The sequence below is a fragment of the Rhincodon typus genome, chromosome 19 (assembly GCF_021869965.1).
Source record: "Rhincodon typus isolate 14 chromosome 19, sRhiTyp1.1, whole genome shotgun sequence".
Classification (NCBI taxonomy): domain Eukaryota; kingdom Metazoa; phylum Chordata; class Chondrichthyes; order Orectolobiformes; family Rhincodontidae; genus Rhincodon; species Rhincodon typus.
The window spans coordinates 55,896,545-55,912,259 of record NC_063350.1 but is presented as its reverse complement, the minus strand read 5'-3'; the positions used below and the strand labels follow the sequence as shown (position 1 = coordinate 55,912,259).

Below are 15,715 nucleotides of genomic sequence, written 5' to 3'. Positions count from 1 at the left end.
TGTGTACAGTTTTGTTCTCCTTGTCTAAGGAAGGACATAAATGTATTAGAAGCAGCCCAGAGAAGATCCATTCAACTGATACCTGGGTTGGGTCTTATGAGGAAAATTTGGGCAAACCGGACCTGTATCCATCGTTCCATTCTTCCAAACTCCAATCTCATTGAACTGTAATAGGAGACAGTGATGCTGAAAGGAGGCAAGCTAATTGAATATTTTAAGGCAGAGGTAGATTCTTGAACAACCTGGGAATCATCGGTTATGGTGGGACAGATGGGAAAGTGGGGTGGAGGTCACCATCAGATCAGCCGCAATCTTATTGAACAGCAAGAGCAGGATCATGCTTCGAATTTATTCATATGTATAAACAGAAAACACATTGTCCTCCATTGAAACTGAAGCATTTTCCCCCAGGGGAATGAGGGGCATGGAGAGGCTGGATTGAAATGTATGGTTAGAAGATGCGTAGAGATCATAGTGAAGTCAGGGAACCAAAATACAGACCAGAAGGACAGAGGGATTTCATGTGTAGCATTTATGGACTGTTTAAGTTGTGAGCAGGATTAAGATTACCCTGGTCAGATTGTAGGGAGGGTGTTAGAGAGAGAGGGATATGTAGCTAAGACAGCAATGTACCAACCTTTCAGAGTAACGGAGGTTGGAAATGGGTGCTGCTGGTAAAGACAAGGTCAAGATCATTTTGAAATAGAGTCAGTCATGCAGCTTGGAAACATGTCCTTTGGTCCAACTGCTCCATGCCAACTAGGTTTCATCTAAACCTTTCCTATCCATTTGCCTGTACCAATGGCTTTCAGATGCTGTAATTGTACCCACCTCTACCACTTCCTCTGGCAGCTTATTCTGTACACCACCCTACGTGTGAGAACTTTGCCTCTTAGGTTTAAGGTGAGAGGCGAAAGATTTAAAAGGGACCCATGCCTTCTAGTTTTGGACTCCCTTACCTTGGCTATTCACCTCATCTATGACCCTCATGATTTTATAAACTTCTACAAGGTTACCCAGCTGCCTCCTACACACCAGGGAGGAAAGTCCCAGCCTATCCAATTGGAGGGTAATGTTGAATGGCAGAGGAAGGTGAACCTTTGGAAATATAAAGTACAGTTTAACGCAGGTATCTATGCTGCACATAGATCAGTCGTTACTGGGATTCTAGTCTCAGTTACCTCTAATGGCGACTGTTTCAATTCTGAACTTTCGATTCACTAGCCCATCTTGGCAACAGAGCATCTGAAAGACTGCTGCATATCATCATTTCTCTAGTCAAGTGCTTGACTTTTTATTAACAAAACTTTTCAATTGTTTATTATTAGTACTTTTGTCACACGTACCTAGGTTCATGTAGAAGTGCATAAGAAATGCATTAGGGTAAGAGGCAGAGAGAGGAATACAATGTTATGGCTGCAGAGAAGGTACACAAAGAGCAAGATCAACATTAAATTTAAAGTTTGACAGGTCCATTCAGAAATCTAAAGACAGCAGGGAAGAATCTGAGATAACAAGGCGTAGAGCTGGATGAACACAGCAGGCCAAGCAGCAGAGGAGCAGGAAAGCTGAAGTTTCGGGCCTAGACCCTTCTTGAATCTGTTGGTACGTGCATTTAATCTTCTGCCTGACGGAAGACGTTGGAACAGATTATAACCAGGGTGGGGAGGGGGACGTGGGGGTGTTGGTCTTCAACTATGTTGGCTACCTTCCCGAAGCAACAGGAGGTGGAGATGGAGTCAGTAGATGGCTTGCCTGACAGACTGGGCCATGTTCACAATTCTAAAGTAGAATGGAGAAGAATTCTTGGGTTTAAGATCAACCCTGCCTGGAGTCCTGCTTTCAGAATTACAGCCACAAATCAGTAGAGTGGTGGGACAACACATTAACCTGCATCGACATGTCTGGAAGGCTAGACTAGATAGAAACCAGTGATCTTGTCCTTAGACTAGATTTCCATTAATCCAGTAACACTAACCGACGTGAAATGCTTGTGGTCTTACCTTCATAAAGCACTCGGAACAGATTTATCTGCAGGAAAAGAAAGAAAAAAAAAGTGTTACTGGATTTACTAAACAAGGAAGCTGAAGCCTACAGTTCAGATCTGTTAACAGATAATGTTCATTACCATTGTAACATAGCACCAAGGCTTTGGGACAAGGGGAGTCAAAACCTCTATTGAATAACACCTCAACTTATGTACATTAAGTAGTAAAGCTTTCTGAATAATGTGGGCGTTATTGCATTATGTGCTTTCCACATCCTTTCAGTGGAAATCAGAAAAGAGGCGGAATAATCTATATATTGAACTATGACATTCAGAAATGATATCACACAGGGGATCTGGAATCTCTTTTCCTTATAACCCCTGTTTAAAAAAAGTCACTAAAATGTATCCAACAATAAAATGTTAATCTAATCCCACCAAGAGAAGGGCAGTGGGAGATTATAGCCTGGCAGCAGACAGTCTCCCTCAACCTGCTTCTACAGGTCAGTGGTAGAGAGTTACAGGAAAACAGGCCCTTGTTTGCAGGATATTTCTTGCATCTCTTCTGATTGGCGAAGTTGTTTAAAATCAGGAAACATTACAGCTGAAGAGGGCAGTTAAGAAATTCACTTAAAATATTTAACAATTAGGATAGAGGTGGCTAGGGAGGCAATGTGTTTCAGCTGCAGTTTGTGGGAGCTGGTGGACACTGATCACGTCTGCAGCGAGCATCAGCTAGTCAAGGATCTTCAGCTCAAATCCGAGATGTGAACATTGTGATATAGCAGGAAGAGTTCTCAGGAGACCATTATACCCCCTTAGATTAATTTCAAATTTGGTCCATGGTCAAGGACAAGAGACTGACTGAGTGAGGAATGTATGGGGATCCAGAATTTGACTTATTCAATAAATACAGGGTTCTTGCTCCCAGTGTGGACAAGGGCAAAGTGATGGGGAAAATGGGCAACCTCAGTGTTATGGAGTGCCATTCAGTCATTGGGAGAGGCCATTGAGAGCAAAATACATATTGCTCTCTTCAAAGATCAAGAGTCCCAAAAGGCTGTGTTGTCAAGATTCAGGACATCTCTCGTGGGTTGGAGAGGAACTTGGAGTGGGAGGGGAAGGACCCAGTTGTCCTGGTCCATGTAGGTACCAATGACCTAGGAAGGATAAGGAGAGAGATTTGGATGAGGAATTATAAACTGCTTGGAGCTAAATTAGAAAGCAGAACCACAAAGACAATAATCTCTGGATTACTACTTTAGCAACATGCAAGCTGGCATGAAATAAATAAGATTGGAGGTAAATGTGAGGCTCAAAGATTAGTAGGTTCTCATTCACTGAACACTGACATCAGTACTGGGCAGAGAGATATCTTTTGGGACTAACTTCACCTGAACAATGGTGGGACCAGAGTCCTGGCTAATCATAATCAGTATAGATTGGGCTTTAAACTAATTAGTGGTGTGGGGTGACATTTAGTTGGAGAGGTTTTAAAAAAATCAGAAGTGAAAGAGCAGGGGTGCAAGGTAGTGAAGAGGTGAATGAAAATCATAGAACAGCAGGAAGGGGCAGAAAATACACGCAGAAGAGTGCAAAAGGAATTAGACACAGAGAGAGTGTAATTACAGTACAAATTCAAAGAGACACTATCTGAATCCATGCAGCATTTGAAACGAGACACTAGTTGACAGCATAATTAGAAATAAACGTATATGACTTGGTGTTATGGAGACATGTTTACAAGCTAACAAAGATTTGGACAGGGTCTTCAACATTTCAAAAGAATAAGCAAAAAGAAAAAAAGGAGGTGGAATAGTTTTGGAATTAAAGGATGTATCATTGCAGCAATACACATGCAATAGATCATGATGTGGAATGAATTTGGGTGGAAATAAGGACTAGCAAGGTTAAGTAGTAACAGGTGGGAATTGTCTATCAGTTCCCTTAAAAAATAGCCTCATTGCATAACAAAGTATAAAGCAGCAAATAATGGAGGCCTGTAAGATGTGCACTAGAATTGCCATGGGGGATTTTAATCTGCATATTAACTGGACAAATCAGATGTTCAAAGGTAACATCAAACCCAAGTTTCCAGATTGTACCAAGAATTGTATCTTAGAACAATATGTTGCAGAATCTACCTGGGAACATGCTATTTTAGAATCATAGAATCCCTACCGTGCAGATAGAGGTCATTCAGTCTGTACCAACCCTCCAAATAGCATCCCACGCAGGCCTAAACCCCTTCACCCTATCCCCATAGCCCAACGTCGATCATGGCTAATCCCTCAGCCTACACATCCCTGGACACTACAGACAATTTAGCATGGCCAATCCACCTAACCTGAGACAACAGGGTGCAGAGCTGGATGAACACAGCAGGTCAAGCAGCATCATAGGAGCAGGAAGGCTGACATTTCGGGCCTAGACCCTTCATCAGAAATGGGGGAGGGGAAGGCGGTTCTGAAATAAATAGGGAGAGAGGGGGAGGCGGATAGAAGATGGATAGAGGGGAAGATAGGTGGAGAGGAAACAGACAGGTCGAAGAGGCGGGAATAGAGCCAGTAAAGGTGAGTGTAGGTGGGGAGGTAGGGAGGACGGACAGGTCAAGGGGGTGGGATGAGGTTAGTAGGTAGGAGATGGGGGTGCGGCTTGAGGTGGGAGGAGGGGATAGGTGGGAGGAAGAACAGGTTAGGGAGGCGGGGACGAGCTGGACTGGTTTTGGGATGCGGTAGGGGGAGGGGAGATTTTGAAGCTTGTGAAATCCACATTGATACCATTGGGCTGCAGGGTTCCGAAGCGGAATGAATTGCTGTTCCTGCAACCTTCGGGTGGCATCGTTGTGGCACTGCAGGAGGCCCAGGATGGACATATCGTCTGAGGAATGGGAGGAGGAGTTGAAATGGTTCGCGATTGGGAGGTGCAGTTGTTTATTGCCAACCGAGCGTAGATGTTCTGCAAAGCGGTCCCCGAGCCTCCGCTTGGTTTCCCTGATGTAGAGGAGGCCACAACGGGTACAGCGGATGCAGTATACCACGTTGGCAGATGTGCAGGTGAACATCTGCTTGATGTGGAAAGTCGTGTGGCCTGGGATGGGGGTGAGGGAGGAGGTATGGGGGCAGGTGTAGCACTTCCTGCGGTTGCAGGGAAAAGTGCCGGGTGTGGTGGGGCTGGAGGGGAGTGTGGAGCGGACAAGGGAGTCACAGAGACAGTGGTCCCTCCGGAAAGCAGATAAGGGTGGGGAGGGAAAAATGTCTTTGGTGGTGGGTTCGGATTGCAGATGGTGGTAACCTGCACATCTTTGGATACTCCAGTTTCTTCCCACAGCCCAGAGGAAACCCACAGACACAGGGAATTCAGTCACCAGAGACTGGAATCAAACCCTGGAGTTAAGGCTGCAGCATTAACCACAGCCATTTTGCCAGTTGCAGATCTAGATTTTAGATCTAGTATTGTGTAATGAGATAGTATTAATACAAGATCTCAGGTTAAGGATCTTCTGGGGGTAACAATTACAGAATTTTAAATTCTGTTTTAGGTGCAGCATGGTGGCCCAGTGATTAGTGTTGCTGCCTCACAGCGCCAGGGACCCGGGTTCGATTCCACCCTTGGGCGGCTGTGTGGAGTTTGCACATTCTGTGTCTGCCTGGATTTCCTCCAGTTTCCTCTCAGTCCAAAGGTGTGCAGGCTAGGTGGATTGGCCATGCTAAATTGCCCAGTGTCCAGGGATGTGTAGATTAGGTGGGTTATTGGGGGTGGGTCGGGGTGGGATGCTCTGTGGGTTGGTGTGGACTTGTTGGGCCAAAGGGTCTGTTTTCACACTGTAGGGATTCTATGAACCTATATCAAAATATTGACATATTGACAAAAAGGACTCAAAGAGAAGGATGAACAGCCTGCGGTTAACGAAAGAAAGGTCAAGAACAGCATCCAAAAACTAAGACACAGAAAAGAGCAGAAACAAATGGCAGGCTAGAAAGGATTGGAATTAATTTCGGAACTAGCAACGGATGACTAAAAACAACTAAGAGGGAGTAATTAGATATGAAAGTAACTTGACAAAAAATATAAAAACAAGCAGTAAGAGCTTCTATGGGACACTAAGAAAGAGACAGTGCAGCAAAAGCAAGTCTGGGACCCTTGAGCGTGCAACTGGAGAAACAGGAAAATATCTTGTACCATCCTCGATGTCTGGAGGACACAACAAACATAAGTTAACAGACATGCTAGGTGCTAATGGGAGAAAAGATCTTGTAACAGTCTCAATCACAAGGGACAAAGCATTTGATAAACTAATGGGACTGAGGCAGACATGTCCCCAGGACCTGATGGTATGTATCCTAGGGATTTAAAGGAAGTGCCTGCAGAGACATTGGAGGCATTGGTCAAAATATTCCAGAGCTCACTGAATTCCAGGAGGGAATCAGCAGGTTGGAAAACCATGAATATGATGTCCTGTTCAAGAGGGGAAGAGACACAGAGCAGGAAACTGCAGGCCAGTTAGTCTCACATCAACTCAAGGAGTCAATATGGCTTTGTGAAAAGGGAAATAGTGTTTGACCAATTTGCGAGATTTCTGAGGATATATCAAACAGAGTTGATAAAGGCCAATCAAATGTTGTGTATTTGAAGTTTAAAAGTATTTGATAAAGTGCCACATAAAAGGTTATTTCACAAGGAACAAGCTCACGGCTTTGAGGTTAACATATTACCATGGATTGAAGATTGGTTAACACACAGAAGAAAGATCTTTTATTATCAGAGATAACAAGGTGTAGAGCTGGATGAACACAGCAGGCCAAGCAGCAGAGGAGCAGGAAAGCTGACGTTTTGGGCCTAGACACTTCTTCAGAAAATTTCCTGAAGGTGGTTCTAGGCCCGAAACGTCAGCTTTCCTGCTCCTCTGATGCTGCTTGGCCTGTGTTCATCCAGCTCTACACCTTGTTATCTCAGATTCTCCAGCATCTGCAGTTCCTACTATCTCTTATTATCAGTCTTTTTCAGGTTGGAAAACAGAGGAGTGACATAAGGATTAGGCCTAGGACCTCAATTAGTTACTATCTATATTAATCACTTGTGGGGTGGGGGCATAGTGTAATGTATCCAAATTTGTTGATTACACAAGTATTTGGAAATGCATATTGCGAGGAGGACATAAGTATTCTGCAAAGGGGATTATAGATTAGTTGAAAGGGCAAAAATTTGGCAGAGAGTTTAATGGGGGAAAATGTGAGGTCACATGCTTTGTTAGTGGGGGGGGGGGGAAAAAAAAAAACAAAAGGCAAATAATTTAAATGGAGACATATGAAGAAAGTACAGCCCAAAGGGGTCTGGGTGTTATTTGTGTTTTTGCACAAAATTTAGCAAGCAGGTGCAGCAAATAATTCAGACAGAAAATGGAATTTTGGCCTCAATTGCGGGCAGGTTTGGAGTTTAGAAAGAGAGAAGTCCTCTTACAATTGTACAAGTTGTTCCCATGCTTAAAAAAATACTGACAATGGAGGCTGTTCAATAGAGATTTACTAGGCTGATTCCAGACATAAAAAGGAGCTGACCTATTAAGCATGGCTAAACAGGTTAGGCCTCTATTCATTAGAGTTTAGAAGAATGGAGGGAGATCTTATTGAAACATACATGATTCTGAGGAGAATCGACACACTAGATGTTAGGAAAATGTTTTCATGAGTGGGGCAATCTTGAACAAGGGAGGAGATGGCTCCAGAATAAGGGGACATTCAATTAAAACTGAGAAGAAGGAATTTCTTCTCCCAAAGGGTAGTGAATATCTGGAATTCTCCATTCCAGTGAGTTGTGGAGGCTAAATCACTGAAAGCATTTGAAGAGAAGTGAGTTAGAGATATCAGAGGGTTGAGGGCTATGATGAGCTGGCACAAAGAGGCATTGAGGCCAAGGATAGATCAGCCATAGCCTTATTCAATGATAGGCTACAGAAAGGTATATTTCTTGACGTTAGAATGAAACAAAATTGTCACAAGTAACAAGGACAGCTAATAGTCTGTGTCCACTAAGTTGGCATGAACAAGAAACCTCTATGTTAAAGAAGAGTTGAGACAAAGACCTCATCCTAAGAAATTAAACTCAACTGAGTGCATTATCTTCCTGATGTATTTGAACATGCACTTTTTGCTGAAGGTGAATCCAAAGATTGTCTGTAAATTTAGATTAGAATTGTCTAATGATGATGATCTTCGATTACTATGCAATCTTGATAGAGCACCCACCATTATAAATGTCACCCAGAATTGATTTGTATCCTCAATATTCATGAATACTGAAAAAGGTATAGCCTTATAATTAATGCCCAAAAAAACCCATAACAGATAACAATGTCCTTGAATTGTTAAGTTAGGTTTCACTGTCCTCATTGGACTGGTTAAATTAGACTAGTTATCTCTGCTACGATAATGTGTAGATTCTATCACAAAGTAATAGAGCTAGATTGAAACCTAAGGAAGAGGACATTTCATTGTCAAGGACCCAGTTTATAGCTAGGAACACTGACCAAGTTCCTTCACCTTACCTGAAACTGAGTTGAGCTATTTTCTAAGCTAGCAATAAATTCAACTATTGGGGTAAAAGATGTCAAACCACTTGCAGCCCCATCCATCCCCTGAAAGAGTCAGACTCCATGTAGGCAGAGCTTTCAATATGGAGATTGACAGATTTTTACTAAGTTTGGTACTAACTTATAAAACATTTATATACATGAGATTGAGGAACTAAGATCTTTGAAGGATGGGATTACTTGATTTATGACATAAACACTTAGACACCCCCAAAAAAACCACGAATATAATTAGCCTTACCTTTTTACAGAAGTGACAAGTCAGAACCCAAACAAAGAAAAGCTCCCTTTGGCAAAAGAAACAGAACTGGAAAACAAATGTTTTCATCGTTAGTCACTTTCAAATCTAGAAATACAGAATACGCTGAAGAAACAGGAAATAGCATTGGATCGTAATAATACATCCCATTGCCTGAAAGTTGTGGAGTCCACCATGGAGACCAGGAAAAATGAACAGTTCAATTTTTGGCCAGAGTGCACTGTCTCAACCTCCTGAGGCTCAGTGTTAGAAACATATTTGCTACCCCGACTTGCCAAAATCAACCCGTAGTTCCCAAAATGGGCCGTGTACAACAACGCACAGTAGTATCAAAAATATTGAATGAATCCCAGAGGAAAAGAGCAATACTTGGGAAATGGAGGCACTGGAGCTCCATTTTGAAGTTGACAAGATGCATGGAACCAGGACCCATTGTTTGAAAGTTTTAATGGCCTTTTCCTTCTGGGATCTCCGGAAATTGATTTAAAAAGTGGAAACATGAAGGGCGATTAGTCTCTGACCCAGAAGATGCATGCTAAACAGAAGATTGTTTACTCTAAGCCCCACCCTGATATAGGCACCCTCCCTCCTCAATGGGGCAGTCTCTATGGATGCTACTAGAATCACTGCAAAGCTATATAGAAAAAAAAACCAGGAGGCTCAGCCCAACTGTGAGCCTTCTCAATGGAGTGTAATCCCATCCTCACTCAACATGCAGCAAAAAGCAGCAGATAAAACCTTAACTCAAATGCACTTCAGTACAAATACCACAAAGTAGAACATTGAATATTACAGTACAGAAACAGGCCCTTTAGCACAACATGTCTGTGCCAGCCATGATTTGTTTTTCTTTATTCGTTCACTGGGATGAGGGTGTCACTAGCCAGGCAGCATTTATTGCCCATCCCTAATTGCCAAGAGGGCAGTTGAGAGTTGACCACATTGCTGTGGGTCTGGAGTCACATATAGGTCAAACCAGATAAGGATGGCAGTTTTCTTCCCTAAAGGACATTAGTGAACCAGATGGGTTTTTCCTCACAATCAGCAACGGATTCACAGTAACCATTAGATTCTTAATTCCAGATATAATGTTGTGGGGCTCTGGATTAACAGTCCAGCAATAAACACTAGGCCATTGCCTCCCATTGCTAAACAAATCCCATCAGCCTGCATATCGTCCATATCCCTCTATTGTCTAAATGCCTCTTAAGTATTGCTAATGTATCTGCTTCTACCACCTGCCCTGGCATTGCGTTCCAGGCATCTATCATCCTCAAAAAAAAAAAAAAAAAACCTGCCTCTCACATCTCAAACTTTCTCCCTCTCACCTTAAACTTTTGCTCCCTAATAGTTGATGTTTCCACACTTGGGGGGGGAAAAAAGACCAACTACCCAACACTATCCATGCCTCTTAATTTTAATCAAAATTTAATCAAAAACAAATCGCCAACACTCCAATCCAGGCAATTTGGATAAACCTGTGAAATACTCTCCAAAGCCTCCACACCCTCCCTATATAGGGTGGCAACTTGAATTACACACTATATTACAAATGTGGCCTAAAGTTTTATACAGCTGCAACATGACTCGCCAATCTTGATACCCAGTGCCCCAATTGATGAAGGCTAGCATGCTTCAAACAAAAACAAACTGCTGGAAAAGCTCAGCAGGTCGGGCAGCATCCAAGAGAAGTCAGAGTTAATGTTTCAGGCTCCTCGGAAGGGTCACCAGACCCAAAACATTATCTGATTTCTCTTCAGAAGCTGCCAGGCCTGCTGAGCTTTTCCAGCAGTTTGTTTTTGTTTCTGATTTACTGCATCTGCAGTTCTTCTGGTTTTTATTTAGGCTAGTGCGCCTTATGCTTTCTTTACCACCTTATCCTCTTGTGTTGCCACTTTCGGGGAGCAACGGACTTGCATCCAAAGATCCCTCTAAATAGAATATCCAAGACTCAGGGGGAAAACGTCAATGAGCTGTTTCAACATCCAATATGTGCAAGTTGCTCAAGACTGGCTCAGTCAATCTTTGCCTACACACCAGGACACATTCCATCAGAGATGCAATTTTATTTAATCATCTAGAATATCCATGGTGATTCTTGAGCCTTTGAAACGTTTAGAAGCATCTATAAAAATATTTGAATACAGACTCCATAGCTGCTAGAGTTTTAGCAGGAGAACGGGGAAAATGAGGCTCTAATTTGACTATATTTGTATCTAGAAATGTGGGCTTCCAGTTCTGTTTCGTCATAAATTGGGCAGATTTGTCTGTCATTTTTGACAGTGAGGGGAAAGAACTGAAGGAGGAAAAACAAGCCATTAACAATGCCCATTTTCATACAAGTCTCCCAAAAGTTCAGGCATGTATTGATATATGTACTCTGTACATATAGTCAGATTGGAGCCTCATTTCCTCATTCTCCTACTAAAATTCTAGCAGTTATGGTGTCTGCATTCAAATATTGTTAAGACATCTTAACATTTCAAAAGCTGTAGGCTCAGAGAGCACCATGGATATTCTAGAGTGCTCACCTGAAATTTTTCTAATAATAGGGACAGATGAAGCCCAACAAATAAATGCAAGGAGCTCAAACTGCAGGTCTGGACTTTTCCAATTACCCACCAATACTCACCTTGTCCTTCACCGTTCTGCGATTTCCCATTTCTCTTTTCGCTATGATCTGACAACTGCACACAAGTTCTTTGATGAAGAGTGAAGAAGAATAATGAAATTCCTCCTGCACAGAGTGAATAAAAGACACCATCAACAAGTCAAACATTTCATGCGTTAACTGTTAAATTTGAGTACAGGAAGTTGCCTCATTTTGAATAGTGCAAAGGGCTAAAAGGCAGTCAACACTGCTTGGTTGTTGTTTTGGGATAGGAACGCTATCCTATTGCCACATCAAAACTACCATCTTTTAATTGAAGCATTTGATTCTCTGTAACCAAATACAGGAGAGAAATTAATGATAAAGGGGTGACAAGCTGAGATGTTACAAACATATAGGTGAACAATCAGTTCAGAATTTCACCACTGCCATCTTTAAGGAGATGTCAGCATTTAAACTATGCAGAAGCGAGAGAAAGCTGTACTTTGAACTGCACCTAGATTAAATTTAGCATTTATGAAGCTCTTAGTTTAATTTTGAGACAAGTTAAAACTATCCCTGTCACCCTTCGTTGGGAATCAATGTGATTTGCATACACTGGTCACTGGCAAAGTTCAAGCAGATGAGGAAAGGCAAATCTACTTATGACAAAAACTTGGTCTGAATTTTATATTTCAGTGACTGGAAGGGTACATTAGTGTAGTCTGTATACTAACTAGATACAAACTGGATCTGTTGTATACAACTGATGCCACATAACATCAAAAGTAGATAGAAATTGAACAATTAAACTTCATAGAAGAAATTAGATTTAAACAGCAAACTTTTTGCACTGTGCTGAAAAGAGTCATGCAGACAAAACTGAAAAACCTGAAGAGTAAACAGAGGCAATCTAACTGGGTCTATTGAAACCCACAATGAAATGTCACAAACGTCATTAGTGTTGAGACATGTAGCTTCTAAGCCTACAGAAATGGTTTGTATGCGAGATGACAAGGATTCAGAAAATGTAGAGGTTTTAAAAGGTAACCAAAGCCCACAAAGTAAATAGTTCTGGAGGTGTCTTTTGGCAGTTTCACATTCCATATTTAGCTCTTTTTCTCAGGAAGAAATCACAGCTCCAACCATAGTATTCAAAGTCTACATAGCTTGGAAAAGACAGATCCCCTCTTTATTTTCACTCTCCAAAGTGGAGATTTATCTTGTGCCCTGGACTGAATTTGGGTTATGATAACCAGTGAGTTTTTTTGCTGTAAATTTCACCGGTAGGCTGATTCAAGGATTGAGTAGGTTTCCACATCAGCTAATTGAGAGAATTGCAAAAGATGACAGCACAAAGAGGTATTTCAGCTGAAATGTATAGGGGACGCGATGGCCTAGTGGTATTGTCACTGGGTCAAAGATCCAGAGACCCAGGTAATGTTCTGGGGACCGAGATTCAAATCCCTTCACAGCAGATTCACAAAGAGGAGTAAAGTCTGGAAATTGCGAGTCTAATGATGACCATGAAGCCATTTGTCAAGTGTTGTTTAAAGACTCACCTGGATCACTAATGTCCTTTAGAGAAATCCTTACTTGCTCTGGTCTACAAGTGACTACTGATCTAGTGCAATAAGATTTCATAGAATCACACAATCCCTATAGTGTGGGAGCAGACCATTCGGTCCACACCAACCATCCAAACAGCAGCACACTGAGCATCCTACCTATCCCTGTAACCCTGCATTTCCAATGCTAATCCACCTAGCCTGGACACTGACGATTTAGCATGGCCAATCCACTTAACCCACATATCTTTGAACTGTGGGAGGAAACCAACAGACACAGAACACGTGTGGAGTTTGCACAGTCACCAGAGGGTGGAATCAAACCCAGGTCCCTGACACTAAGGCAGCAGCATTAACCACTGAGCCACCGTGCCATCATTTGCTTCAAACTGCTGAAAAATCTCAAAAGGACTGAAACCAGACAGGTCACCTGGCATCGACCCAGACACTGGGAATAGTAATGGCAAACAGTTCTGCCAATTCTGTAAAGTCCTTCAGAGCAACCTGGGGTGAGTGCCAACAATAGGAGAGCACTGTCTCAGACTAGCCAAGCTACAGCCTGACACTGTCTACAAGGTATAATTCCGTGAGTATGACTATGTCCCAGGCACCACCATCACCATCCCTGGATATGTCCTGTCCCATTGGCAGGGCAGAGCCAGCAGAGGTGGCATCACAGTGGTATGCAGTCAGGAAGGAGTTGCTCTGGGTACTCAACATTGACTCTGGACCCCATGAAGTCTCATGAATAAGGAAACTTCCTGTTGATTACTACATACAGATCTCCCTCAGCTGATGAATCTGTACTCCTCCACATTGAAGAGTTAGGAGGAAGCACCAAGGATGGCAAGTGTACAAAACACACTCTGGGTGGGGGATTTCAATGTCCATCACCAAACGCGACTTGCCAGCAGCACTAATGGAGCTGGTCAGGTCCTGCAAGACATAGTTGGTAGACTGGGTCTGTGACAGGTGGTGAGGGAACCAAAAGGGAAAAACATACTTGACTTCTTCCTCACTAGTGCGCCAGCTGCAGATGCATCTTTCCATGACAGTATCAGTTAAGAGCGACCACTGCACAGTCCTTGGGGAGACAAAGCCCTGCGTTCACATTGAGAATATGTTCCATGTTGTGGGGCACTATCACCATGCTAAAATGGGACAGACTTTTACTAGATCTAGCAACCCAAGACTGGGTATCCATAAGACATGGTGGGCCATCAACAGCAGAGTTGTACTCCAGCACAGTCTGTAAGCTCATGGCCTGGTATATCCCCCACTAAGCCATTACCATCAAGCCAGAGGATCAACTCTGGTTCAATGGAGCATGCAGGACAGCACCAAACATTCCTAAAGCCAAGGTGCCAACCTGAAACAGCAAACAGGGCTACTTGTGTATCAAACAGCATAAGCGGCAAGTGATAGAGCTAAACAAACCCACAACCAACAGATCAGATTGAAGCTCTGCACTCCTGTCACATCCAGTTGCGAATGGTGCTGGATGATTAAACAACTCATCAAGGAGGGGGCAGATCCATAGATATCCCCCAGCCTCAATGATGGGACAACCCAACAGTGTAAACAATAAGGCTGAAGCATTTGCAGCAATCTTCAGCCAGAAGTGCTGAGTGGATGATCTATCTCGGTCTCTCCGGTGGTCCCTAGCATCACAGATATCAGTCTTCAGCCAATGCTATTCACTCCATATGATAAAGAAATAGTTGCAAACACTGGATATTGCAAAGGCTACAAGCCCAGACAGCATTCTCGCAATAGTACTGAAGAGCTGTGCTTTAGAACCTGCCCCTCCCCTAGCCAAGCTCTTCTAGTACAGTTACACACTGGCATCTACCAACGTGGAAAATTGCCCAGGTATGGCCCGTACACAAAAAGCAGGACAAATCCAATCCAGACAATTACTGCCCCAGTCTACTCTCAATCATCTGAGAAAGTGAAAATGATGGAAAGTGTCATCATCAGTATTATCATGCAGCACCTGCTCAGCTCCTGTCCTCATTACAGCCTTGGTTTAAACATGGACAAAACAGATGAATTCCAGAAATGACGAGAGAGTGACACTCCTTGATTGATCAAGTCTAGCACCAAGGAACATAAGGAAAACTGGAGTCAGAATTGGGGCCTGCAAGGGGGAGGGGGGGCGAGATTCACACACACATTCACACTCCCCTTCACCCCTCACCACCTCTTACTAGTTTAATTCACACTTGATTGTTACTACACTTTCTCTTTCAAAGAAGTCGCTTCATAGAAATGTCCAGACTACTTGAAATTTTGGGTGACAATTCCCCATTCAGATCATCCTCCAATAACCTTGAATGCTCCCGAATTGGAATGGCTCTATTTTGGGAAAAAAAAAAATCACTTCATTTTAGCTGTCCAAAATCTCTGATCAGATCACTTCCTCTACTCTGTTTCACAGAAATGCTTTCCAAAGAGTTAATCACAGAGCAAAGTGATCATTTTTATGCTGTATGCACATTCCCTTAGTCATTTTAATGCCAACGTCTTGATAGGGCCGAGGAGACATTAAAGGCACAAACGTAAGCCAGACTTAAACAAACTTCTGAGGAACCAGAAGAAAATTCTATTATGCATATCTCTCCTCTACGGTTTGTGATTGATGCAGCAAGCTCTTAACCTCTTGACCATGTTGATCAATATTGACACTGATATAACACATTGCAGAGATTTGCAAGTCCCA

At 42.7% G+C, this 15,715-nt stretch overlaps 2 protein-coding genes across 2 annotated transcripts in view; both read right to left on the bottom strand.

Moving 5' to 3' along the window:
• The window catches only part of prelid3b (PRELI domain containing 3), a 180,795-nt gene that overhangs the window by 15,131 nt on the left and 149,949 nt on the right, over positions 1 to 15,715 (bottom strand). The window lies entirely within an intron of this gene.
• The window catches only part of LOC125485525 (protein spire homolog 1-like), a 58,634-nt gene continuing 44,921 nt past the window's right edge, over positions 2,003 to 15,715 (bottom strand). The window contains exons 11-13 of the mRNA XM_048608637.1: positions 11,468 to 11,572; positions 8,818 to 8,883; positions 2,003 to 2,031 (exon numbers count right to left, since the gene is read on the bottom strand). Of these exons, the coding sequence (XP_048464594.1) occupies positions 8,822 to 8,883; positions 11,468 to 11,572 (167 nt within the window). The 3' untranslated portion in view covers positions 2,003 to 2,031; positions 8,818 to 8,821. The remainder of the gene's footprint in view (positions 2,032 to 8,817; positions 8,884 to 11,467; positions 11,573 to 15,715) is intronic.